This window comes from Cricetulus griseus, assembly GCF_003668045.3.
Source record: "Cricetulus griseus strain 17A/GY chromosome 1 unlocalized genomic scaffold, alternate assembly CriGri-PICRH-1.0 chr1_1, whole genome shotgun sequence".
In the NCBI taxonomy this organism is placed as follows: domain Eukaryota; kingdom Metazoa; phylum Chordata; class Mammalia; order Rodentia; family Cricetidae; genus Cricetulus; species Cricetulus griseus.
Genome location: NW_023276807.1, coordinates 11,904,439 through 11,931,825, shown reverse-complemented (window position 1 = coordinate 11,931,825; position 27,387 = coordinate 11,904,439). Strand labels below are relative to the sequence as shown.

At 47.6% G+C, this 27,387-nt stretch overlaps 1 protein-coding gene across 1 annotated transcript; it reads right to left on the bottom strand.

Moving 5' to 3' along the window:
* Positions 1-10,820: 10,820 nt before the first annotated feature.
* Neurl3 (neuralized E3 ubiquitin protein ligase 3) lies at positions 10,821-17,838 on the bottom strand. Its single transcript, XM_035452863.1, has 4 exons — positions 17,609-17,838; positions 13,079-13,576; positions 12,545-12,598; positions 10,821-11,396 (listed from the first exon to the last, which is right to left on the bottom strand). Exons 1-4 carry the CDS (start codon positions 17,634-17,636, stop codon positions 11,203-11,205), a joined length of 774 nt encoding a protein of 257 aa, XP_035308754.1. The 5' UTR covers positions 17,637-17,838; the 3' UTR covers positions 10,821-11,202.
* Between the last annotated feature and the right edge of the window lie 9,549 nt (positions 17,839-27,387).

Here is a 27,387-nt window from a genome sequence, read left to right as displayed (position 1 = left end):
TGTGTGTGTGTGTGTGTGTGTGTGTGTGTGTGTGTGTAGGGGTGGCACACAGTCCCAGGTGCCAGATAAGTGCACTGCTGCACTCCAGGAAAAGGAACCCAGGTCATCACACTTAAGAGACACATGTTTTATCCACCAAGCCATTTCCCCTTGAGAGACACATGTTTTATCCACCAAGCCATTTCCCCAGCCTCTGAGTCCACGGCAAACTGCCAGTGGCGGCTTGGACAGGGCCACAGCTCCATTCTGTCACTGCAGCAGCCTGAAGTGCTCCCTTAATCTTTTAGGGACTTCAACCCAGTTAAAACAGGATCCTTGGATTCACCACAGGAAAGAATCTCTGGGCAGCACAGTATGAAGCAGAGTTGGGGGTCTATTAAGAGACGGTATTTGTTTTGTTGTTTATTTATTTATTTATTTATTTTTGAGACAGTGTCTATAACTGGACCTGGGGGCTACCAAATTGGCTAGGCTTGCTGGCCAGCAAGCTTCACTGATGTTCCTGTCTTGGCTCTCTGCCCTCACCAGCACCAGGGTTTACAGGCATGGACAACCATGCTTGACTTTGGCTGACTTCAGGTCCTCCTGCTTGCACAAGATCTTTAATCCTGGTTTGGTTTTGTTCGGTTTGGTTTTGAGACAGTGTTTTTAGGTTTGGTTGACATGGAACTCACTATGTAGACCAAGCTGGCCTCAAACCCATAAGAGATCTCCCTGGCTCTGCCTTCTGAGTGCTGGCATTAAAGGTATGTGCCACCTCCTCACCAGCAAATATATATATAAAATATTATATATATATATATATAATATATATATAATATATATATATATGTAAACTCTTTAACTTTTATTCACATGGACGCTTTGCCTAAATGCATGTGTGTATACCACGTGCATGCCTTGTGACCTCTGAGGTTAGAAGATGGCATTGGATCCTTTGAAACTGGAATTTCAGATGGTTGTGAACTACTTTGTTGGATACTAGGAACCAAGCCCAGATCCTGTACAAGAACAACAAGAGCTCTTAACTGCTGAGTCATCTCTCCAGAGTCACATTAAGTCATTTTAAACCTAGATCATTTTTGTTTTGTTTTGGTTTTGTTTCAAGGCAGGGTCTCACTGTGTAGCTCTTGCTGTCTTGGAACTCACTATATAAACCAGGCTGGTCTTGAACTCACAGAAATCTGCCTACCTCTGCCTTCTGAGTGCTGGGATTAAAAGCATGTACCACTACAACTGGCTTTTAAACTAGATTTTAAGCATGAGGACTAAGGGAAAGAGAGGTGCTTGAGAAGATATAACCTAAGTCCATTAGGTTTTTTAGAGAGTCCCAGTTTAGTATCTAAATGTTAGTCCTGGAAACCATTTTGATGGCTTTCAAAAGTTTGCCAATAAACATTTCTCTCTTGTCCCTCTCTCATTCTCTCTCTCTCTCTCTCTTTGATAAATGAGATATAGGATGAATCTGGATGGGATTCCAATCAGATAAAATAAAACCGTGATTAACTAGGATGATACAAAAAGGGTTGGGACATGTATTTTGCCATTTATACGGTTTCTGATGGATTCCTAGAAATTCACAGAATTACATCTGGGGAATGAGAATGGTCTGAAGGATGCTGGAATTCTTGATTCTCAGATGGTGAACAACTTCACCAGAAGCTTTTCCTAGGTGGGAACTCCTTTCTCTTCCTGTGTCCCCACTGTCTGCCTTTCCATCCTGCCTCAAAATCATAAAGAGTTCATCCTGAAGCAAAGGTCTCTCTCTTGGCTGGGTGTCTGGGACTCCAAGTCTTGTCTCAACTATACTGAGGACTGCTGTGTGGCCTCTGGCAAGTCAGATATTACCTTCTAACCTGGAATTTTTAAGCAGCTTATCTAAAGCAGGATGCCTCTGCTGTAGTTTGGGGCTCCAGCTCGGGCTGAAGACCATGTGAGACCAGGTTGTTATGGAGAGCGGAGGGGTGGGGGTGTTTAAGCAGGTCTGCCAAACACCTAGCTGAAACATGGGAATTTCCTCAGGCTCAAGGAAAGCCCCTCAGCAGTCCCAGGACCCCACCAAGCGGCTTCCTGTTAGCACCACACTAACAGTCCTGTGTGGGGTTTTGCTTTCCTTTCTCTCTGCCAAGTATCTTTAGAGGTTGATTAACTAAATACTCCCTGTTTGCTTTGGTCCATTTCCCTTCCATTCCAGCAACCTAGAAATCAAAGCAGCTTCCAGGAAAATGAACCTTACCGGTGGCCTGTGTCACCTAGCAGACACAATGAGTGATCAGGCCTGGATGGGATTAGCACCCAACTGTGGCACAACCTTGCAGCTTGACTCTCCTGAAGACTGATGGGACAGTAAGCTCTGTGCTCCTGTTCCTGCTGCTTTGGCCAGGCTTGTCATCGAACTTGAGGACCACACAGTCTGTACCTCAAGAATCCAAGTTTGGCCACCTATCCCCAAGTACCCAATTAGAACAGCCAAATTAATAGTAAAAGGCAGAAAGGGGAGATTTATTTATTGTGGCCACATTGGGAATCATGTCCATTTTGGGGGTCCTGAAATGAGATTGAAATTTAAATAAAGGGCTAGGAATATGCACATCTAGGCAGTTCAGTCAAGGTGTGGTCCTGCCTACTATCCACCCATGATGTCTGGGCTTCAGTCTCATCAAGTAAGATGGTCTGACAGATTGTTAGAACTGTGTAGAATATCTGTTGCTAGTATAAAAACTCCACCACCACCACCACCACCATCACCATCACCCCGCCCATGGCCAGCGCCTTTTCTTTTTCCTGGGGATCCTCATATTGTGGGTCCTTTGTTTCAACACTCTGACGGTCAAACTGAGAGACACAACGTTTCATTCAAAAATCTTCATTACTGCCCGACTGGGTACAGGCTGACTCACACATGACCCTTTCCTCCCCTCTCCATCTGCCTATGGGCTATGCTGTGCAGTACCCCGTTCTCTGTCTTCCTAGGGCCTGTGTGTGCTTCATTCAGTGTTGTGGAGGTTTTTGGTTTGGCTGATAATTTTTGTTGTTGTTGTTGAGATATAACTCACAGAGCATAACCATATATATTTATTTATTTATTTATTATGTATATAATATTCTGTCTTCACGTATGCCTGCAGGCCAGAATAGGGCTCCAGATCTCATTACAGATGCTTGTGAGCCACCATGTGGTTGATGGGAATCGAACTCAGGACCTCTTGAAGAACAGGCAGTGCTCTTAACCGCTGAGCCATCTCTCCAGCCCCCATAACCATCTTCTTAAAAATGTGTTAAATTGCAGTTCACTGTGGCATCTCACACTTAAAATCCCAGCACTTGGAAGCTAAGGCAGGAGGATAACTATGAGTTCCAGGCTAGCCTGGGCTACACGGTAAGACCCTATCTTTAAAAAATAAAAATAAAAACATGACAATTATGGCTTTAGTACCATCAAAGTTGTGTGGCCATCAGCAAGATCAAGACTACTTTCCTCGTCTCATTGTGGGAACAGCATCCTTAGTTTTGTTTTGTTTGAGACAAGGTCTCTAACGCACAGGGATCTCTACCTTATTTCATGACTTTGAACTTCTCATCTTCTTTTCTCTACCTCCCTTGCTGGGGTTGCAGGTGTGCAGTTCCATGCGTGGTGTCTGCAGCGCTGAGGACTGGACCCAGAGCCTCATGTCCTTGGGGCAAGCTTTGTAGCCACTGCTGCGTTCTCAGACCACATCCTTAGTTTTCATTCTCCATGTTCCCCTCTTCCCAGCCCTTGCCACCCAATAACTTCTGCGTCCGTGTTTCCTGTTGTGGATATTCCATGTGTGTGGGCTCACATAACATGTGACCCTTCGGTTTTTGTTTTATTGCTATTACTTTAAGATTTATTTTATGTGTATGAGTGTTTTTAGTATCTGCAGCCTATGTGTGCCTGGTGCTCAAGGAGGTCAGAAGAGGACATCAGATCTCCTGGACCTGGAGTTACACCTGGATGTGAACCACCACGAGGGTGACCAGAATCAAATGTGGGCCCTGTGCAAGAGCAAATGTTCCCAACCAGTGGAGTCATCTATCCAGCCCCCTTCATCATCAATCATCATCATCATCATCATCTCATCATCATCATCATTTCTACTTATGTATATACCTGTGTGAGCGAGTGCCAGAGTAGTCTAGAGGAAGGTGTCAGTCCCCTAGAGCTGAAGTTAAAGTGGTTGTGAGCCACCTGACCTGGGTGCTAAGAACTGAACTCGGGTCCTTGTAGGATGTGCTTGTAACTGCAGCGCCACCTCTCCAGCCCCCACGTGGGGGCTTCCTTCTCTCCGTGTGTTTGCAGGGTTCATCCTCAGGGCATGAAGCAGTCGTTTCCACAGCTTTTATGGCCGAGTAATTCTCCACAGCTGTGACTATGGCGCTACCGCCTGTCTGTTTTTCAGCTGGAGCACATTTGGGTGGTTTCCACCTTGGGGCGATTATAAATGGATGGATAGCTCTTCTCTGAACCTTTGCTCTGCACGGGTGTGTTATTTCAGGCCTCTTGGCAAATACCAAGAGTAGAACTGCTGGCTCATACGGTGACTATGCTTTCTGAGGAAATTGTCAGAGTTTTCTAAAGTGAATAGTTTTGTTTCCTAACCAAAAGACAATGCATTCCCATCATATGAAAAAAAAAAAGAAAGAAAAAAGAAAAGAAAACAACAACAACAACGTAAGTAAAATGCACATGGCCACTGGGTCACTCTCTTTCCAGAGTGACCTTTCATTTTGTTACACATTAACAGGTATGTGAAAATGTGCATACACATTTTGACCTACATGACATTGACTATATATCACATTCAGGATGTCAGAAACAGGGAAGTCAGACCTGGCAGCACTAGATGGGAGGTTAAGACAAAAGGATTTCAAGTTCAAGATCAGCCTGGGCTACATAGTAAAACCGTGTGTTATAAAATCAAAGCAGAGTTTTGCTCAGAAGTAGAGGACTTGTGCCTGAGGGATTTCTCATCAATGCCAGAGAGAAAAGAATAGAAAGGAAGGAAGAAGAAAAGAAAGGTCAGGCGCTGGTGCATGTCATTAATCCCAGAACTCGGGAGGCAGAGGCAGGTGGATCTCTGTGAGTTCCAGGCCAGCCTGCTCTACAAAGTGAGTTCCCGGGACTGCCAGAGAGGGCTACACAGAGAAACCCTGTCTTGAAGAACCAAAAGCAAACAAACAAAAACTATTACATCATCTTCAGGTTTGCTCTCCAGTGATGACATCACTAAGGCAGCAGGTCTCTGCCTCAGGCTAGGAAGATGGCTAAATTTTATTTCTTTAAACTATGTATTGAAAAGAAGGCAGCCTGAAACCAAACAAGCTACAAGTTTGTTTCCATTCCTCTTTTTTCCAGGTAGCTAAAGCCTCGTGCTGTCTAACATTCCCATTGAGCAACACTGGAGCCTTTGTTTCACAGCCCAGAGACACCTCCGAGGAAAAGCCTGTGTTTGGATAACAAGCTCTCTGTCTGGCAAACCAGAGTAGATGGAGTTAACCAAATCGACTCTATTCTTGTGGAGTAGTTCCCCAAGCATACAAGTGCACAGGCCCATTCATTTTCTTTATTTTCCCTGTCCCAGGCTCCACTTCCAGGGGCATTGTTTCCTTAACAAGGATCTGGGCAGGGTGATGAACTTGCTTCAACAGACCACCTTACACAGTTTACTGAACTTTCCCCAGCCGTGCAGCCATTCTGCTTGTGTAAGAAACCAACCGTGTTGTAGATGTCTCAACCCCCCCTCGTGTGCCTAGGGATCATCTTTCTGGAAAGATGATCAACATTACTCGATGTTACTACTGCAGTTCTGGTTTTAACACTGGGTTTCTGGTGCCATCATCTTTTTAATACTGGCACCTCAGGGTACTGTGCCACCTCAGCCCAAACCCACCTCCACACTGACCAACCAAGACCGTGGGGTGATGACCCCCTCTCCCCAGGACCAGCAAGCTATATTGTCTTGGGTCTCAGGCCAGGCCTCCCCCATTCAGCCTCAGAAACTATGTATTTTTAAGATGTACAATGCAATATTATAAAATGATTGCCACGATCAAGCTCATTTGCCTTTCTGTCATTTCTCATACTTGCCAATTTCTGGTTGAGATGAAAAAATGGAGGGTCTGTTCCCTTGGCAAATCCCACTCCCACAGTCCATCTTACTAACTGGAGTCACCTGCTGTGCATTGGCCTTCCAGAGCTGACTCTCTTGGGAATTATCTGAGCCAGCCTTGCTTATTTCACTTAGTGTGCAATAAGTGATTCTCCCTTTATTAAGGTCGAATAATAATAAACAAAAAATTAAAAACAATAAAATTCCCCATCACATTTTACTTATCTACTCACTTGTCAACTAGGCATTTAAACTGTCCTTGTATTTTGACTACTGTGGATAGTGTTGTGTTGAGCATGGCGGTGGGAAAAAAAATATTTTCAAATCTGGCTTATTGACTTTGGATGCAGGCCCAGTAGAACCACTGGATGTTTTATTTTTGAGGAACCTTCGTGCTATTTATACCCCAGTGACAATGAATAAGAGTTCTCATTTCGAGGACTGGAGAGATGGCTCAGAGGTTATTAGCACTGGCTGCTATCCTAGAGGTCCTGGGTTCAATCAATTCCTAGCAACCACACGGTGGCTCACAACCATCTGTAATGAGATCTGAGGCTCCAACTGTCTATAATGCCATCTTCTGGCGTGCAAGCATACAAACAGATAGAATGCTGTATACATAATAAATCTTTTAAAAAAAAACAGTTCTCATTTCTTCACATCCTTAAAAACATTACCCTCTTGAGTTCTTTGACAATGGTCACCCTTTCAGGAGTGAGCTGACATTTCATTGTGGCTTGGGTTTGTATATTCCTGTCATTGCTGAAGCTTTACTCTTTCTCATGTCCCAATTGGCAATTTATAGGTTACTATGGTAGTTTGTCCCCTCCAACACCCATGTGAAATGGATAGCCACTAGGAGATGACAAGCTTTTGACTTTGCACCATTCTCCTTGTCCCATTTCATCCCTTAGTTACTCTGAAGGGCAATCTAGATGATTCCAGGCTGTTAACACACTTGGCTGCGGTGGCCTTTTTCGCTCCTCACTTCAACTGACTAAGTTTTGGTTTCCAGTAATCAAGTTTCTAATTCCCAAGATGTCTGGATTTTTCAGAGCATCTAATCACAGCTGTGGGAGTGTGCAGGTCTGTCGGCCCTACTAGCTAGCTATTTCTTCCGGTATGAATGCATCCTGTGTAATTGGGTGCTTTCTCTTCCACAACATCCATCCATGTTCCTCAAATGCTGGGATTCTCTTGATAGTGAGCTTACTCTTGCATCTGCGGTAGATTCCTTTTAACCTCAGTGGCCTCCTTGAAAGATGGGAGGTGGCCACATGTATACAATGTTTCTTTTCCTGTTGCCCTTTCAGATGCAACAAATTCTCTTTCAAAATGTGTCCCACTTCCTCCTTTACCAAACCACAAAGGTTGTTTTTCAGCTTTTGACTGGCTCCAAGCCACCATTTCCTGACCTACTTCCTCCTTACTCACACAGAAAAAAAAAAAAAAAAAATCTTGTGCTTTAATTTTTTTTCCCTCACCTTACTTCGATTCTTTGATTAGCAGCTGGGGTTTGGATTTCGCGGTTGGACTTCGACCAGTGAGGAACAGTCCAGGTTCCCTTTTACATCTGGGATAAAACCAGAAGGACTCCCCCAACGCCCTGTTCGTTTGTGCAGGAGTGTAAGGATGCAGACAAGACACTTTAATTACAGTAGTGGCATCCTTCTTTGCGACCTCAGAAATATTTCTAACTCTAACCCCAACCAAAGCAACTTAGGGGAGGAAGGGCTTAATTTAGGCCACAGTTCTGGGTTACAGGCCATCATTTCCAGGGAGTCAAGAGCAGCAGAACTTGAGACAGCTGGTCCAAGTGTGCCCATAATCAGGAAGCAGATCAATGAATGCCTGTGCTGGGGGCCGGGGGAGGGGGGGGAGCACTCTCTTTTTCAGTCTAGGGGCCCAGCTCATGAAATGGCGCCACCCACATTCAAGGTGGGTTCCCAATGCAATTAACCGAATCAGGAAAATTCCCCACAGGTCCACCTCAAGTAGACACTCCCACACTGAGACTCCCTTCCCAGGCAATTCCAGATTCTGCAAGCTGATGACTGAAACCAATCATCGCAGTGGTTGCTGGGTAAAGGAAGCTACATGCGGCTTTCGGATGCACAGGTTTCCTGTCCCCGAACAGCAATCACCAGGCTGCAAGCTTTGCCTGGCCTCTCTGAGCCAAGTTTTCACTTCTTCCCTACTCCTGCCCCTGGGCAGACCTCCAAGACTCACTGTTTGGCCTGAGGCATACACCTCTGACCTCTTCTGGCCACCAGCTTATAAAACTGAGTGTAAAGAGTCCTTCCTTCTGCTCATTCTTGCAGGAACCCCCTCATCCATAGTCATGAAACTCACTGCTTCAGTAAGTAGACTTGGGGGGGGGGTGTCGTTTCTTGGGTCCATCAACAGTGCCCTGTTGTTGGAATTTTTTCCTAATGCAAAGGTACTTCGCCTGGGAAGGACTCATAGTTTCTGAATCTTCCTCTTCGAACAAATTAATCAATCTGGTCGGATTGTGAAGTTGAGCTCCCACAAGTGGGTGGAACATGGCCACCATCTACATCACATATAAAAGATGGTATCCTTGTTGGCTCGGTGTGTTACTAACCTGTCTTGGACACTGGTGCATCCTTTTTTGCAAAAATAATCACTTTGCTGTGATATTCTCACTTTCTTGCTGTGTGTTCTCTTTCAAAACACCCAGATTATTTCTAACATTAACTGTGGTAAAGACATGAAAAGCCTCATGTCAGTCTTCAGTTTGATCCATTTACTTCCTATATTTTATTAAAGTTCTTGGTTCATGAGGTGTTTCCTACATAGTTTTCTATGAAACATATGAATTTGTTTAGATCATTCCCAGCAGTTTATAACTGGGAACAGAAAGGAGCAGCTGGTGCCTGGTGACTTGATGAAAGGATGAAAAGAATTGATTCAGGAACTGGCTCTCTGTAGGGAATCAGGGAAAAGGGTCCATGGCATAAACTGCAATTTTATCCCACTAAGGGTAGAGGCTCTAAGCTGAGGTGTGTGTGTGTGTGTGTGTGTGTGTGTGTGTGTGTGTGTGTGTGTGTTTTGCTGGAAATTGAATGCAAAGCCTTGACATGTTAAGCAAGCACTCTACCACTGAGCTAGACCTTTAACCTTCGGAATTAAAGTATCTGTCTACTAAACCTAACATCTGGGCTCTCTCAAGGACCGTTTTGAGCAACCAATGATATCATAAACATAAGCCATGTTTTCATTTATTTCAAGCTCTCACATATGAAAAAATTATCTCTTCAGACAATATGATTTGGCAGCTCTGAAGAATAAAGCACCTCCACTCAAAGGTTTAGTGTTCTTGCTATTCTATTGTCCTCAATGGCATGTGTGTTAGTTTAGTAGCTTTCTTGGGTAAACTCTATAGAGTCAGTCTCCCCTGTTACCACCAAATGAACTCTCAGTATATAGGTTACTGGCCAGCTAATGATTGTGCAGAGATTTTTAAACAGTTCTTTCACCTAGTAAGTGCCTACACTTTGCCAAGGAACTCTGGGGCCTGAGGCACCTTCAGTCCTTAGGCAGTTTACAGGTATACTAGTTTATAGGTATACTCCTTTCTGCATAAGGCCTCAAGCTCAGCCAGAATTGAGAGACTTGGGATCCTTCCAGGCTTTATCTGAGTGTTTTTGAGCCTTTTAGATCCTTAGGAACACATCAGAGATTTCCAATATCCTTTACTAAAGTCTTATTTCCCAGAGGCTCTTTTCAACTTTTTGGTCCCCCAATATCAGTTTAAATGGTATAAACTAATTGTGGTGATATTTTGTTTATGATCTAACAAATAAGACTTGTCTGAAGATCGGAGCAAAGCCTGCCATACTAGTTAGCCATAGAGACCAGGCAGTGGTGGTGCACACCTTTACTCCCAGCATTTGGGAGACAGGCAGACAGATCTCTGTGAGCTTAAGGACACCAGGAATGACACAAAATTGATCCAGTCTAAAAGAGAAACAGCTCACGCAAAGGTGATCCCAGCACTTGGGAACCCACGCCTTTATTCCCAGCACTAGGGAGGTGGAGACAGGAATGATAAGCCTGGGCGGAGACAGGAATGTAAGGTGGGAGGAAACAGAAGCTCAACGCAATCTGAGGAGCTGCAGTCTGAGCAGTCTGAGGAGGCAGTCAGTCTGAAGCAGTCTGAGGAAGAGTCAGTCTGAGCATGAAGTCTGAGAACAGTTTCATCCCTTAGGTCTGAGCATTGGTAGAAGTAAGAACTCTCTAGTGGCTGGCTGTTCTGCTTCTCTGATCTTTTAGCTTTCCCCCCTAATATCTAACTCTGGGTTTTTATTATTAATACCAATTAGAATTGGTGCTGGGGATAGGGGATAGGGGTTCCTCCATAGAGTGAGTCCCAGGTTGGGGCTTCCTGGCCATTAATACCTGCTTTCTGTCAATGTCAGAGCTTCCTGAAGTCCCTGGAACCCAGGCTGGCAAGGGCAAGGTCTGGTTGAGACTGGAAAGTTGGGAGTGTTGACCCAATCCCTGCTATGTTCACCAATAGAACCCATGGACCTGGGTGCCCAGAGCCCCATGCAGTCCTTACGGTAAGATTAGTGTGGTCAGGGAGGGCAGGATGACAGCATGTCCCCAAATGTCCTAGCCGGTTCAGACTGCCACCTCCTCCCACTGAGTATGGCAAAGGAGACAATCAATACAAAAACAAACTTTATTTTGCTATCTCACAAATCAGCAGGGAAATCACCATGACACATGCTCTGGCTTCTGGTACTTCTGCCAGACGCAAACCCATCCCTTCACGTCCTCAGCTGTAGCATGAGGGCTCAGGCTGCCCCTGCTACCCTGGGGACTTGCCAACATGGCCAAAAAGATTTCTTTTTGCCGTATCAACCTCTTCCAAACTTCTAGCTAGGGAAAGAGTCACTGAACCTCCCTCACGGCTAACAAGACTTGGTGACCCAAGATCAGGCTTGGTGGCCTGTGACCGTGCTTGCTGACCCATGTCCAGACAGAGGTTTATCCTGTCTCAGAGCCAGGTCCTGTCTGCCACCCACTCCAGGAAGCTGTCTCTTCAGGAGCCTTCTCCAGGCTTCAGTGAAGGTTCCACAGCCACCTCCTCAATCTGCCAGCGGCACATGGGGCACCTGGCCGTGTCTTTGAAGACGTGCCAGGCGCAGGAGCCGCAGAAGTGTGAGTGGCCACAGGGAATGAGGCGGGTGTTGGCAGGGTTGTGGAAGCAGATGGCACACTCCTCTCCTGATGTGACTGGGAAAGGAGACAGCATGGGTCAGAGACACACATAGGGTAGGCCACCTACCTACTCATGTCTTACCACAGGGCGGAAAAGCATTTTTGTGGTTAGCTAGAGTGATGGCTCAGTTGGTAAAGTGCCTACTTGGTGTGAGTTGAGTCCCCAGAATCCAAGTGAAAGAATAAGCACATGCTGGGGAAGTGGAGACAGAAGAGTCCCTGGAACTTGCTGCCTAGCCAGTCTAGTCAATCAGCGAGCTCCAGGTTCAGTGAGAGAACCTGTATCAAAACCAAGGTGGCAAATGATGGAGAAAACACCTGAGATCTGCCTCTGGACTAACACACACACACACACACACACACACACACACACACACAGAGAGAGAGAGAGAGAGAGAGACAGACAGACAGACAGACAGACAGACACATATGATCGCGTGCGCGTGCATGGCTGGGTTACAATTCAGTTGGTAGAGTGCTTGCTTGGCATGCACAAAGCCCCTGCATTTTATTTCCAGCACTGAATAAAACCAGTAGTGCTCGCTGGGTGGTGGTGGCGAACACCTTTAGTCCCAGCACTTGGGAGGCAGAAACAGGTAGATCTCTGTAAATTCTAGGCCAGCCTGATCTACAGAGCAAGTTCCAGGACAGACAGGGTGATACAGAGAAATCTTGTCTCGAAAAATAAGCCAGGCGTTAGTGGCACATGCCTTTAATCCCAGCACTTGGGAGGCAGAGGCAGGCGGATCTCTGTGAGTTTGAGGCCAGCCTGGTCTCCAGAGCGAGTGCCAGGATAGGCTCCAAAGCTACACAGAGAAACCCTGTCTCTGGAAAAAAAAAAAAAGAAAAAGAAATACAAAAAGCAAAAAAATAAAGAAAAAATGAGATTAAACTAGTTTGTGATCCCAGCATTTGAAAGAGTATTTAGAGTAAATCTGAGGCTAGATTAGGTCACACGAGACTGTTTCAGAGAAGGGGGGAGGGTCTGTTCATGAATATGCTCTGCTAATTGGAATGATCTAAAAGGCAGGAACATCCCATTGATCTAGACAGCAGTAAACAGTGGGAGGCCTCTGTGGGAGCCTAGAAAGATGGCTTTGAACAACCAGACTTCCCAGCCACTCTACTCAGTGCTGGGATCCCTGGGTAGGACGTGGGCTCACCTTCAGACTCTGGTACAGCCTCTCCATTGATGATCCAGGCGTTGGCTTTGGGATCTAAGGCAGAAAGGGAGGTTGGGAGTCAGCCCAGCAGCTCCAGGAATCCACATGCACGCATGTGTGCATGCACGCTACCCTGTAGCAGCCACTCCCTGCCTGTCATGTTACAAACCCAGGTGAGAGCTGTCCCATCTTTGTCATGGTTTTGCTTTTCTACCTGTGTATGGGTGAACTTCTACTTAAGCGTCAAGGCCCCACCCAAATGCTTTATCCTTTGTGAAACGCTACCAGCCTTCTAACATTATTTACAGCACTGGTCATATCTTTTCATCCTTTAGGACAAGGCTAAGGCTTTTGCCCATTTCGAGTCTCCAATGTCCATCCTTACATTAGGCCATGGGCTGATGGCATACTGAGCATGAAGGAATGAATGGTTCTACCAGGGCCTCTAGACAGGACTGAGAAGCCAGCTGGAATTCTGTCTCCATGCCATACACTCCAGAACCACAGTGCTTGGGACCCCAAGGATTGTCTCACCCAGCAGCTCAATGGCTTTCGTGGTCCCGTACACATCCATCACCGCCCAGAGCGGGGCGCCCTGGACCAGCACGTCTTTGCGCAGCAAGAGGGGACGGCCAGCGTTGACCTTTGCGTAGAGCCAGCCTCTACGGTTCACCCAGAAGCAGACCACATTCCCTGCACGAACGAAACCCTCTGGAAGCAGCGCTGCCCACGTGGGGCTCTGCTCTTCTAGGTCGGGGCACACGAAGGGCGGCAGGCAGGATGCGGCCACATTTGCAGGGTCCAGGCGCGTGAAGCCCACGCGGAGGCCACCGCACCAGCCGTCCTCTTGTCGCAGCACGCGCAGCGCTACACGCTCACCGGGCCACACTGGACGCTGGCTGAACACAATGCCATCATGAAACGTGGATAGCCTATGCGCTGTGCTCCTCTGGTCATCCAGATGCACCTGTGTGCCAGTGGCATCCCCGTGGAAACTAAGGGCCTCGCGGGCCTCACGGGGCACCTCAGCGTCTGTGGGGCAGAGTGAGCAGCCTGTCAGTGAGGGCTCATTCTAACCCACCGGCTCCCCAGAAAATGTCCAGTCTACTCTGGCCTCCTCCTGGGGACCACTTTCCCTGGAGCCACCTCCACTCCCCAAACCACCTCAAGCATCACCCCACAAGCCCCAAGGATCTGCTAAAAGCCCAATGAGCAGTCCACTCTACCTGCCTGGGTCTGTTAACCTCTCCAGTCCCCAGCCTCAGTGGCCCATTCTGCCTGGCATGAAAAGAACCTGTATCTGCACCAGCCCTTTTTAAACCCAGCCCTGAGCCATGGTTACTACTGGAATCGAATAGCAAAAGCAACTTGTTTGGTGTGGTGGAGCTATAATCCCAGCGTTGAGGCAAGTTCCAGGCCTGCTGAGCTACATAAGGGGTTCCAGGCCAGGGAACTATCCTTAAACAAAATGAAACCAAACACTTAGGCAATTGAACTTAAATGAGGTTTATTGGTTTGTTGTTGTTGTTGTTGTTGTTATTGTGGTTGCTGGGTTTTTTGGGGTTTTTTGTTTTGTTTTGTTTGTTTGTTTGCTTGTTTGAGACAGGGTTTCTCTGGGTAACCCTGGCTGTCCTGAAACTTGCTCTGTAGACCAGACTGGTCTCAAACTCACAGAGATCCACCTGCCTCTGCCTTTGCCTCTTGAGTGCTGGGATTAAAGGGGTGTGCCCAGTTGAGGTTTATTGTTTTTATTTTTTTTTACACTTACTTCTTTATTAGGTGCACAAGTACCAAGATGCATGGGTGGAGGTCAGAGGACAACCTGCAGGAATCAGTTCTCTCCTTCTACCTTGTGGGTTCGGGGATTGAACTAAAGTCGTTCAGCTTGCGGGCAAGCACCTTTGTTCGCTGAGCCATCTCACCAGCCCCTAGATGAGATGGGATGATCGTATATTCTCAGGTGCCTCACCTGGAAGAGCAGAGCTTGCCGACTGGGGCATGCCCTGGCAGGTGGCCCATGATGGCCGTGGCTACCTTTCGGCTTTTCTAACCTCCTTTGCCCACAGGTGAGCTGAATCATCCTCCATCCCCTGCCCCTCAAGGTGACTTCCTGGTCCTGGGACACAGGGGAGCACAACAGTTTTCCACAGGACAGGGGTGCAAGTTGACAAGGGTCTATGGAGATGCTGATGTTCAGCCAAGGCCTGAAGTGGGCTTTGGAGCCAAGGGACCTCTTGCACAAAGGCATATCTGGCAGACAGGAGAGAAAGTTCCCTGCAAGCCAGTCCTTCTTCTCAGCCTAGGCCCCAAGAGAACAGGAGACCTGATCACAGAGACCCGCCTTTCCTCTTTAAGTGGGGGTGGAGGAGAGGAAGCCAGCTGATTGCTGGCTGAAAAAGAAAGATGAACTCAATCTGAACTTGAGCCAGGCCCCGGAGAGACCCCATCCCCCACCAGCTGGCTGTCTCCTGTTCCACTTGCAGATCACAGTCCTGCTTGCACAGCCGGACATAGGGCTGAGGACTCCTAGTGCCACCACCAGAGCCCACCCCTTTTTCACTCAGCGGTGTCACAGTCACCATGATGTGAAGGACTCGAGAGAAGCCCAGGGATAGGCTTGGTGAGGGACCTGAACAATATCCTAGACCAGAGAGGATGCTGGAGACAGTCCCCTGCCACCCTGCTGCCGGAAGAAAGAGGATGTACTCTCCTGAGAGTCACAAGCTAGAGCTCTGGCCCACCACAAGAGCAGAAATAGAGCCAAGTTGGAACCACAGCCTCAATGGGAAAGATTCACATCCCCTTTGGATTTGAGGTCTTTGATCTACTCATCTCAAAATGGTGGTTGGTCCTCCCTGGCTGTGGGCAGGGTGCTCACCTGGTCACATGCCATCCCCAGGAGCATAGAGGACTACTGGGAAGACTGTTCTGGAGAGAGAGAAGGTTCACTGCCCCATCTACTTTCTAGAGGAGAAGCAGGATTCTGGCTGGTGGGGTGTCAGTTCGGGAGGAAGGGCACTGCCCTAGGAATGGCCTCCGAGGGGTGCAATAGCCCCTTGGCACTCCGGGAAAAGAAAGCCTTGGCCTGCTTGGCAACTTGAGTGTGCAAAGCCCCACTGCAACTCAGGGGCCTTCGTAATGGCCTGTGAGAGCTATGTTCTCATGTCCTGTGTTACCGGGGGAAGCTGAGGGACACACTGCTGCCTCCATGGGTCCCTAGGTGACCAGGGCCCTTGAGCCACCTTCCCTCAACTGCATGCTTAGGCCTTGTATCCCTACCTTCAGTAGCCTCTGGGCAACTCCCTGAGTGTGACTCTCAGGAGGTGTCACCACAGGCAAGCAACAAGGGGCCTCTTGAGGCAAGGTCTCTCTACATTCCCTCTCTCAGATGGCTTTGATGGTTAATCACTGGGCACGACCCAGGTTGAGCAGGGCTGACAGCCACCCTTATCCAGGGAGTCTATCAAAGACCTTCAGGACTTTGCTCCTGACAGGGCTCCACCTTTCCTTTGTAATGAGCTCTGCTTCCTGACTTCAGAGCTGGGTCACAGTGGCACTAAAGGCATGAACACCATCTCCATCCTGCCTTGCTCCTTCCACAGAGCCTTTCAGGAATCCTCCCAACCTTTGACTGAACAAACCAGACTGATTCCACTGGGTTGGGGAGTGGCCAAGGTGGGCACAAGCTAAACACAGCTCTCTCATTGGGTCTGTCCCAGTTTGCAGGGTTGGCACAGGGTTCACAACCCTCTGCTGAGAGGTTTCCATTCTTGTTCTAGGCCCATTTTCAGGTCAGATCCTGGGGCTCTATGGAACAAGTAAGTGGAGGACCCTCTTCAATGACCCCACCTTTGTGTCCCCCACTGCTGTAGGGCCTTGCTGACCTGGACTATACTGCTAGGAAGGTTGGGACACACAAGTCATGTCCTTAGGGACAGATGAAGGCAAATTACCATTTCTACAAGCAAAGCTCTGGGAATTTTAGGAGTGGATGATCAGCTGCCTGCTCCGTGATGCCTTCCCAACTGTCAGCATCTTCATTGCCACCCCTCCAGTCATCAAGGCTTTTGGGGTGCCACGCACCCCCCCCCAGCCCTTTGCAGCCTCCTGTTCTCCTCCCTACATCCTGTAGAGAAGCACTCAGAGCTTGGGCGGAGAGAGGCTCAGGAAAAAATCTCTCCCAGACCTCCCATCCCCCAAAAGACTGGGGGCTCAGGTACACACACACACACACACACACACACAGACACAGACACACAGACACACACACACACACACACACACACACACACACACACACAAACACACACACACCTGCACCTGTTACACTACATCCCTTTTGGCATTACTGCCCTGCCTTGAATCCAAACACAGCTGCCACAGCAGAGGTGGCTCAGGGTGTGGCTGTCCACTGTGAGTGAGCCTTGGGTGCTTGCCATGGGGCCCTAAGCAGGGGTTCTGCTCCAAGGTGCATGTTCCCAGTCTCTGTGCTAAAACCTGGAATGCTGTCTCCTGCCCACTCACCCAGGTCCTTCCACTAAGGGGCACTGTGACCACAGGTACAGGTAAGTGTCTCAGAGAAACTTTTATCTCACTACTATTTAGACTTCTGTATTTGGAGCCATCAGGTTGGGTGGCATTGTCCCCAACCTTCAGATGAGAAAAACTGAGGGCCCAGGGACAAAATGTCCCTGGTGCCATCTCTAATTTGGCAAAGCTGAAATCCCTCATTTTCTACCAGGCGTCCTAATCTCTACCCTTCTACCCACCCCAGCCCTGTTTCTCTCTTTGTATCCAGTTCCTGGATGAACACTGGTTACAGACAGTGGGTGGGGGAGATGGGTGTTTCTCTCGGCAGCCATCTTGAACCTGAGTCACCCATCCTCTGCTTGGTTCCTGGGAAGACCGGAAGGAAGCTCACTCCCTTGTGCAGGCCAGACCTCGTCAGAAAACCCATTCTAGATGACAATGACCTCAAGGTCTCTGTTCTCCCCCTTCCAGACCTCCCACCTGTATTCCCTACAGTCTGGAAGCGAGCTCAAGGCATAAAGGAAGTCTACTTACTGGCCTCAGGGCTGAGGCGGGCACCCATTAGCCTCGGCTCCTCCTGGGGCACAAGTCCTTGGGTCTAGAGATGTCTGTGAAGGCCAGTAGTAAGGTTTTCAAGACTCAGATGGTTCCCCTTTTATAGGCTGGAGATCACGTTACCAGGGTTGATGATTAATTAGATGCTCTCACGCATGACGATATCCGGGACTTTCCCCTTGATGTCTCGTGGCTCACAGTAGACCTGCTGCAGCAGGCTGCCCTGGGAAAAGGAAGCGGGGACTGTGACTGTGGCTGTAGCTTAGAGTTCTTTCCCTTTGACTTCTATTCAGCCCTTGTCTGTGAATTACAATCATCCACAGCATGTTAGTAAACACCTGTACCCACCTCCAGCCCTGTGCAAAGACTCTGGTGCCCCGGTCTGGAGTGAGACCGGGGCATCGGAAGTTTCAAAGAGCATGCAGGAACTCTGATATGCAGCCAGCATGGCTCACCATGGCAACCCCACATGCAGAAGGTGTGCAGCACTGCTGAAGTAGGTTAAACTGAATGAACTAAATCCTGGGACCCGTGCAGCTGAGCCTGCCTGGTGGCAAGGTTGGCTGGGAAGCTTACAAATACTCTGCACCCCTCCCCCATCACACACCACCACCAGCCTAAGTCCCTCTTGAGACTCCGGATCAAGGCCACAATCAGTGACTTCTTTGGACCCTTACAGAAATGAATTGTGCAGGTCAGTAGTGACACACGCCTTGAATCCCAGCACTTGGGAGGCAGAAGCGGGCAGATCTCTGTGTGTTCAAGGCCAGCCTGGTCTACAGAGTGAGTTTTGGGACAGCCAAGGCTACACAGAGAAACCCTGTCTCAATAAACCAAAAATAGAGAGAAATAAAGGAAGAAAGGAAGGACGGAAGGAAGGAAGGAGGGAAGGAAGGAAGGAAAAAATGAATAAGTCCCTGGGCCACCTGTAAATGGCAGTGCCCTTGAGTGAGGAGGGACTTGGAGACTTGGAGACCCAGGTTGTGCCTGCTCTGTTACCTTTTGCAGATCCCTTCCTCTTCTTTAGCTCTGGTGTCCAAGTTATAAAATAGGGAACCAGGATGTACTGGACCTCTTCCAGTCAGCATGCGGTGCCTAAGTGAGAAGAAGTGGCAAGAGGAAGGTGGGTGACATCAGTCCAGCCCTGGTTGCCTCAGATATTGCTGTAACCCCTGGACTTTTCTTTTGCATGCCACACCCTCGCTGAGCACCCTTTGTCTCTGCACTAAATATATTACTTCTGCCAAGGCCAAAGGCAACTGCTCAAGAGTAAGCCCCAATCACTTGAGCCAGAGGCCTATGAATACTAAATAAAAGTTGCAGTTGGCCCAATGCCCTGGCTGGCCCAGTCTGAGAAGCTCAGGCTCCTGGCTGGCACCTCCTGGCAGTGCAGGCTGCTCCTCCCTTGCTGGACTTTACCTGTGACATTGGCTGCCTTGAGTGGCTGCCCAGGGTTGGAACTGAGAGTTCCTTCTTGATAACCCACATTCCCTGCCACAGGTATGTGCGGGACCTTATCAAGGTGCCTGCTCTGGGACTTTAGCCTTTATAGAAAATTACTGGTTAGTTGTACACCTGTAGGAGGGTGGTATGGCCCCACAGGCAGGACCTGTAGCCTGTGCAGGCCAGCAGCCAGCAGGTGAGAAAGGCAGGCTAGCCCAGACACCCACATCTGGTGAACATAGCTACTACATTGATGAGGTTCAGTACATTCATTCCAAACAGGCTCCCTACATCTGGGAAGTGACAGAAACAGGAAGGCCCCTTGCTTGCTTGTACCCCACCTTTCTCCCATGAAGCGAGCCATGAACCCTTCATTCTATGCTTACCACTGACATCAGGCCAGGGAGAACCTGAATGGGCAGCTCTTGCTAGGCCCCGCCCAGCTCATCACCATGTGGTCACACCCCTCATTGCCTGAGTATTCTCCACTATAATAGTCACTCGTGGGCTCAGCTCCAAACCAGCGTACAAACACATAGACTTCCCCCTTCTTGGGTCTGTCTTTCTCTCTTTCTTTCTTAAACAAGGTCCCATCCATATAGCCTAGCCTTGCCTTGAACTCACTACAGAGCTGAGGATAACCTTAAACTCCCAATCCTGCTGCCTCCACTCTCCAATTTTGGGGGTCTAAACTGGGGCTCGGAGACTGGTGAGATGGCTTTTTTGGGTAAAGACATGTGTTGCCTATCTGACCATCCAGGTTCATTCCCAGGGTGGATGGAGAGATCTGATTGCTGCAAGTTGTCCTCTGACCTTCACATACGTGTCATGGCATGCGCATATCCACACCCACAAAAGCAAATGAGTTTAATTTAAACACACACACACAAACACACACACACACACACACACACACACACACACACACATACACACACACCAGGGCTTCATGCCTGCTAGGCAAGCCACCCTACCGACTTAGCTACATTCCAGACCTGTGTCTTCATTTTCCTTCTTTTAAAATACTTTTCAAATTTTATTCTTTGACAGTTTCACACATGTATATAGTGTACTTTTCAACCTTAATTTTTTTTTTTTTTTTTTTTTTGGTTTTTCGAGACAGGGTTTCTTTGTGTAGCTTTGGAGCCTATCCTGGCACTCGCTCTGGAGACCAGGCTGGCCTCGAACTCACAGAGATTTGCCTGCCTCTGCCTCCCGAGTGCTGGGATTAAAGGCGTGCGCCACTAATGCCCGGCTCAACCTTAACTTTTATTAAGTATATTGTATGTGTCTGTATGTAGTTACATACACCTGAATATGTGGGTGTCCTTGGCGGCTTTGAGCTGGACTTACAGGCAGTTGTGAGCCCTGCCAACTTGTGTCCTCTGGAGAATCAGTAAGCACCATGTATGATGTATTTCACCCCTCCCCTCTCTTGGCCCCTCCCACCCCATCTGGACCCTTTCTTCTTCCTAGCAAGTCCCTCTCCAACTTCCATCCCTTTTTTTTTTTATTACCCACTGAGTTTAATCAAGCTTGCCTGTAGATGCATGCATGTGTGTGGGGTTACTGAATGGATCGCAGGCAACTTTCTAATGGTTACACCCTGAGCAAAGATGACTCCCCCTCCCTCAGTAAACAGTAATTACCAAGAACCCCTCAGCTTGGGGTGGATCCTTGGGTGCCCCTCCTCCATCTGGGTTTTTATTTCTGGAAGGCTCCAGGTATCATAAAACTTTACATCCATACTAAATTCTTGTGCTTTACCACAGAGGTGCCCGAGAACTGTTTGCACCAGCCGGGTTGTGCAGTCAGCTGAGGCGCCATCAACAGAGGCGGGAAAGGGGAGCACGGGCAGTGTGGTTTTATTCAGCCATAAAGAATGGAGTTATGTCATTTGCAGGGAAATGGTCAGAACTGGAGAGCGTGTTAAATGAGATAAGCCAGGCTCCCAAAAATGAATGTCATCGCTTTTCTCTCCTATACAGGATGCAAATTTTTAAAAAGTAAGGCACATACTGCTAGGAGATGTAGCTCAGTGATACAGTGCTTACCCAGAATTCGTGAGGTTCTGGGTTCAATCCCTGGGAGTGGCGAAGGAAGGAACACTTGAAAATACAAGGGACCCTTTGTGGGTAGAGGTTGGTTGACTTGAGACAGATTCCAGTTCTTATCCCAAGCTGGATTGGAATTCAAAGCAATCTTCCTGTCTCAGTCTCCAAAGTTCTGGAATCACAGGTGTGAGCCACCAGGCTCGCTACAAGGAACTCTTTGGAAAGAGGAAGGGGATCAGTGGGGGAAAGAAAACAAGAGAAGGCGATAGGAGTTAAATATGATCAAAGCACATTACAAATGTGTGTGAAAATGGCATAATGAAGTCATTGCCTTGTACAGTGACTATATACTAATGAGAAATGCATGACCCTCCTCCTGTTGTTCTGTCTTATATAGTGCAACTCCTAGACATAGCCCCTGTGAAGGGAAGGACAGAGACTACTCTCCTAGCCATTGCTGATATAAGTCCAATACTGTTCTAACCTGACGGTCCTTCGGGGGGAAGTCTTCAGAAAGGGTCTGTCTATCTAGAACCACTCCCATTTCACAGAAGGAGAAACTGAGGCACAAGGCACATAAACAGTTCCTGTTAGATGGCTCAGTGGGTAAAGGTGCTGGCTGGCCACATGATCCTGGCAACCCGAGCTCAATCGCCAGAACCCACACAAAGGGAGAAGGAGAGGACCAAGTACAAAAGTTGCCCTCTGACCTACACACCCATAATATACATTGTATGTGTGCACACAAATTGATTAAAAAAAAAACTGAGTTCAAAGTCATCCTTCAACACATAGCAAGTTTGAGGACAGCCCCACCCCGACCCCTGAAAAAAAAAAAAAAAAAAAAAAAAAAAGCTTCTGCCCTCACGGCCATGTTGCTGTGCTCTTTGTCAGTATTTAGCCGACTGAACTGATACATAGTAGGAGTTCTGCAAATAGCAACTGACAGGCCACTTGAGTGCCCCCTGGAGGCCTCCCATGATGCCCTATGTGCCATCATCCCAGCAAAGCTGGTGCCTGGGAAGGCGTGCTCCCGAGGCAGGACAGGCTCTGTTCTACAGGGTAATACAGGTCATCCTAAAAAACTGCGGCAGGGACTGGGGCGGCCTCTGCTGGCTATAGTCAGTATTGCAGGAAGCATCGAGGCCCCGAGAACCTACAAGCCCAGGAAGGGGCCAGCAAATTGCCAGAGCACCTTCTGAGGTCTCTACACCTCTTCCACTCACCCTGAAGCTCGCTGATGCTTCCCGACCCAGGGCCAATTTGTCACCTCCTGGAGCCTCCTGGTGGCAGTCAGCCCTCAACTTGTCCAGTCCCCATCGTTGCTCTTGTGTGGACCACCTCATAGATGCCTCCTTCTCTGAGGAGTTGGACTGGTGAGCAAGCTGCAGACTGCTTGGGGGCCCAGGCCAGCGTGTGGTCCAGCAGAGGCCGGAGCCCTGTGTGAACTGGGACACTGATGGGCAGCCCAGCTCCATTGAGCCCAGCCATCAGCGTCCTAGGACCCCTGCGTCATCACATAAGATAATGGGGGGGGGGCTGCAGTCCAGAATGTTAGCTCATTAAACAACCCAGACCACGGGTACACAAGTGGCTAGCAAGGATTTGTCAGGTGCAAACAGGGTGGTATAATACCTCTTTGCCCATCTGGTGACCTACCAAGAGATTAGGAAGGTAAAGGTGTTTGCGACCATGCTTGATGACTTGAATCCAATCCCGGGATTCACACAGTCAAAGAAGAGAACCAATTCTTACAGGTTATCATCTGAATGTCACATGTGCACTGTAACAACACCCCACCACACACACACACACACACACAAGTTGCCCATCTGCAGCCTTGGCATGGGGCAGTGTATGCCTGGGTAGAGGCAGGAGAATCATGAATTCAAGGCCACCTGGCCTTGTCTCATAAAGAGGGAGGAATCTCGCCTTCAGAGAATACACACAGACCTGTCATTGTTCCCTAAACAATACAGTCTAACAACTATTTGCATAGCATTTACATAGCTTTGGGAATTCCAAAGCACTTACAGATGGTTTAAAGTTTACCTTTCTCCCCCTGGATACATACATAGGTTACACATTAACACACATAGGTTAAATTTAAGAACTAGGGCTAGGCATATGGCTCCTTTAGTGAAGTGCTTGGCCAACATGCACAAAGCCCTTGGTTCTACCCCTAGCAATGCAAAACACAGACATGGTGGTATGTACTTGTGAACCTAGCCCTCGGTCAGTGATTCAGGAGGCTGTGTCCAAGGCAATCCTGAGCTACATAACAAGTTTGAGGCCAGCCTGGGCTACAGGAGATGTTGTTTCAAAAAGAAAAACAAGCTGTAAGTGGCGGTCATTGTTGATGATGGTGACATACACTTGAATCCTAGAACTAGTCTCCATAGAGACCAAGGGACCACTGTAGTATTGTTTAAAACAGTTTATTACCTCAAGACTGTGAGGTAGATGTCAGGAAAGATCCAGAATATTCACTCACACATGCCTGCAGGTGCATACAGTGCTACACACACACACACACACACACACACACACACACACACACACACGTTCATATAAAGTTTAGGTACAAGAAGTATCTGGAAGAACTGGAGTGTCTGTTATACATCTGTGTGCACAAACAGAAAGTGCTATTACTTGGATTCCCAAAGGGCACATAATCTAAATCTACCTTAATTTACATCCCTTCCATCCTGAAACTTCTGAATGAGCTCAGGAGAGCATAAGAACAGCTTGGTCAGCACTGCCCCCTGGTGGAGACAAGAGGGACTGTGGGAAAGGGTCACACAGGACTGTATCACCAAGGCTCCAAAGGTTCCCAGGCACTGGGTCTCAGTCACTAACTCAGCTTGTTCCATAAGCATTCTAACAACTCTGAGGGTCCACTGAGTCCTCCAGGTCAATAGCAAAAGTTCCCAAGCATGTGTCAGTCAGCTGTTACTGGCAGTAGGGGCCAGGAGTGGTAGACCAATGCATGCTGACAAAGTAGCCAGCCGCAGGGCTGGAGAATGGCTCAGCAGTGAGGAGGACTTAATGCTTTTGCAGAGAACCTGAGTTAGGTTCTCAGCAACTTTAGGAGGCTCACTACCACCTATAACTCCAGTTCCAGGAGACCCAGGACCCTCATCTGGACTCCCTAGGTACCAAGCATGCACACAGTACAAAGATATGCATGAAGGCAAAACATTCGTATGTGTAAAATTTTTTTAAAAAATATTTCTTTTAAAAAGTAGCCCGCTCTTAGTGAGGCCATTCAGGTGCTCCCCTTCCCACCACCCCAGAGAGAGAGAGAAGAGACAGAGACACAAAGAGAGATTTGTTAGGCACTTACTGTGTGCCAAGCATTGTACTAATTCTGAGTAGCCAGAGATTAAGGAAAACACAGTTATTGTCCATTGCCCACTCGGTAAACCTTGGTATTTCGGTAAGTACTATGAAATGGTCAAACGGAGTGCCATGAGGGTTGTTATGTCTAGGGAATGGGCCGTGTGGTGGTTTGAATGAGAATGCCCCCATTGGTTCATATATTTGAATGCTTGGTCCCTAGTTGGTAAAACTGTTTTGGGAAGGATTAGGAGGTGTGGCCTAGTTGGAGAATGTGTGGCCATGTTGAAAAAAAATCCCGCATCATTCCCGCTACCTTTCTCTCTTTCCTTCTGCCTCTGACTTGTAGTGTGAGCTCTCAGCTATTGCTCCAGCACCACACCTACCTGAATCCACGCTCCCCACCAGGTAGGTCATGGACTCATCCCCTGAAACTGTAAGCAAGCGCCCCCCCCCAAATGCTGTCTTTATAAGTTGCCTTGGTCACGGTGTCTCTTCACAGCAATAGATCAGTAACTAAGACAGGTGGTGAAAGTTTAGGGGTGGAACAGGTATCAAAGTCAAGTCCTGAAGGAGACTTAGGGTCTCAACAAGAGGAAACAAAAGAGGTATTCTGGGAAGAAGAGAAAGCATGTGCCAAGTCACAGACATCGTCATACATGGGGCTGCATTCCTATCTGTTGGGATTGCTTGCATAGAATAAGCTGAAAGAATGAGATTTTTTTTTAATACTCATTTATCTTTCATACAAACTAAATTGAAAACAATCCGTCTAGGTAGCAGTGAGAGCTAAACAGTCTTAGAAGGGCCAGACTACCTCCACCTTCTTTGCCAGCCTTCTAGTACTTTCCATGCTTCGGTCACTTCATGAACCAAAAGAACTGATGACATTTGCCCATCGTCAAGGGTGGCCATTGCCTCCATTGCCTCAGCCATGAATCCTTAGATGCCACACCCACCATAGCAGAGCTAGGAGTGGTCTAAAGACACCCAATAGGCCCAATGTTTAGATGCATGAGAACCTCCTAACAGTGTCACCCTGGAAGCAAGTCTTTAGCACATGAACCAGTGGGGGACAGGTAGGGATCAAACTACAGCCTGGGCAAGAAATAGATTTATTGGAAACAACCTTGCATATTACTAGAGGCCACACAACACTAAATACAATTTTGTTTGCTTGTTTGTTTTTAGACAGACTTTCGCTACATAGCCTTGGCTGTCCTGGGACTCACTATGTAGATCAGGCTAGCCTCAAACTGACAGAGTTCCTACGGCCTTTGCCTCCCAAGTGCTGAGATTAAAAGTGAGCACCACCACATCCAAATGTGTGTGTGTGTGTGTGTTAAGGCTAAAATAAACTTCCTGGTGTCAGACTCTAGAAATTTGAACCAGCACCAGCTGAACTGAATTTCCTTCTTGCTTCTCAGATGGGTTCTCTACCAACCTTAGCATCTGCAGAGACCCCACACACAAGGAGTTCAACATCATCCCTGGCTACACAGTGAGTTTGAGGCTAGTCCTAGGCTACATAAGACCCTGTCTCAAAAATTTTTAAAAAATATATTTTTTAAGTTAAAAAAATTAGGAAGGCTGGCCACAGTATATTCTTGTAATTCTCAAACAGGAGACTAAAGCAATAGGATGGTGAGTTCAAGGCCAGCCTGGGCTACATACAAAGACCTATCTCAAAATACAAAGACAAATAAAAAAAGTAAGGGGGGAAAAAAGGCTACCTGCAGACAAAAACAAGGTCTATCATTGAAGATTCTCAATAAAAAGAATTGCTATGGCTGATGGTACTGATAAGAAGGAAAACGAACTCAGAAAACATGTGCCAATGTTGCATGCCCCCAATTATCTTTTCCTGTCACAAATAACCCCAAAGTTAATCAAGTAAAAGACCAACAATTCTATTTTTTAGTTAAATGAATTAAATGTATCATTGCTACTTTAATTATTACTTGAGGTTTTGGTTTTCTGAGACAGGTCTCATGTAGCCCAGGCTGGCCCTCAAACATGCTATATAGCTGAAAACAACTTTGAACTCCTGATCCTCCTGACTCTGCCTCCCAAGTACAGGGATTACAGGTATGTTCCATCATTCTTGGCATTCGGCCATCTTATTATAATCTTAGATTCTGTGGCTCAGGAAGTCTCACAAGCTATGGCAGGGGAGGCTGAATTTTGTTTTCTGATGTTCAGACTCTTGAGTTGCCAGGGGCTGGAAGCATATGGAGGCTTCTTCAGCCACATGTCTAGCACCTGAGCTTGGATCTGAGAGACCATGCTTAACGGAGACTGTTGACAAGTGGCTTGTGCATGGGAGTGTCCAAAACTAGAGTTCTAAGAAATCAGGGACAGCCACACCACCTCAGAACTGACACAGTGCCCCTTCCACCACATCCGCTGACTCACACAAGTCACCATGGTTAGCCCAGATGCTGGAGAAGAATTAGACTCTGTCTTGATGGATAGTACCAAGGACATACTGCATGCATCCATCCCTGTCTTGGGAAAATACAGCCTGCCATAGTCTACAGAAACAGTCAACAATGTTTAAGTATAAAAAGTCATTGATTTTTTTTATCAACAGTGATACTAAATAATTTACAATGGTAAAATCAGATTGAATCATGGTGTTAGATGACAAAGTATACACATGGGAGGAGGGTAATTGGAGCCGAAGCTTTTAAGACCCTTGCCATTGCTTGGGAGGAGCACAAAGGAAACTGATCACTTTTATCCCTCAGGTCAGATATGCATGACAGAAATATAACTTAACCACTGAAAGAATCAACAGCCCGAGAGGACAGGAGGCAGGTGGTGAGCCTCATCCCCACACGAAGCTCTCATTACATGCTCACTTTAATTCAGAGCGTTCAGTTCAGTCAGTCATCTACACCTGAGCGTCTAGATCTGCAG

Bases quoted from the DNA above. Each gene is read 5' to 3' on its own strand.
- Neurl3 (XM_035452863.1), bottom strand. From the start codon at position 17,636: ATGGGTGCCCGCCTCAGCCCTGAGGCCA. The intron at 13,577-17,608 runs GTAAGTAGACTT...TCTGCCCCACAG, and splicing joins CCGCCTCAGCCCTGAGGCCA to ACGCTGAGGTGCCCCGTGAG. The intron at 11,397-12,544 runs GTGAGCCCACGT...CTCCTTTCCCAG, and splicing joins GGCTGTACCAGAGTCTGAAG to TCACATCAGGAGAGGAGTGT.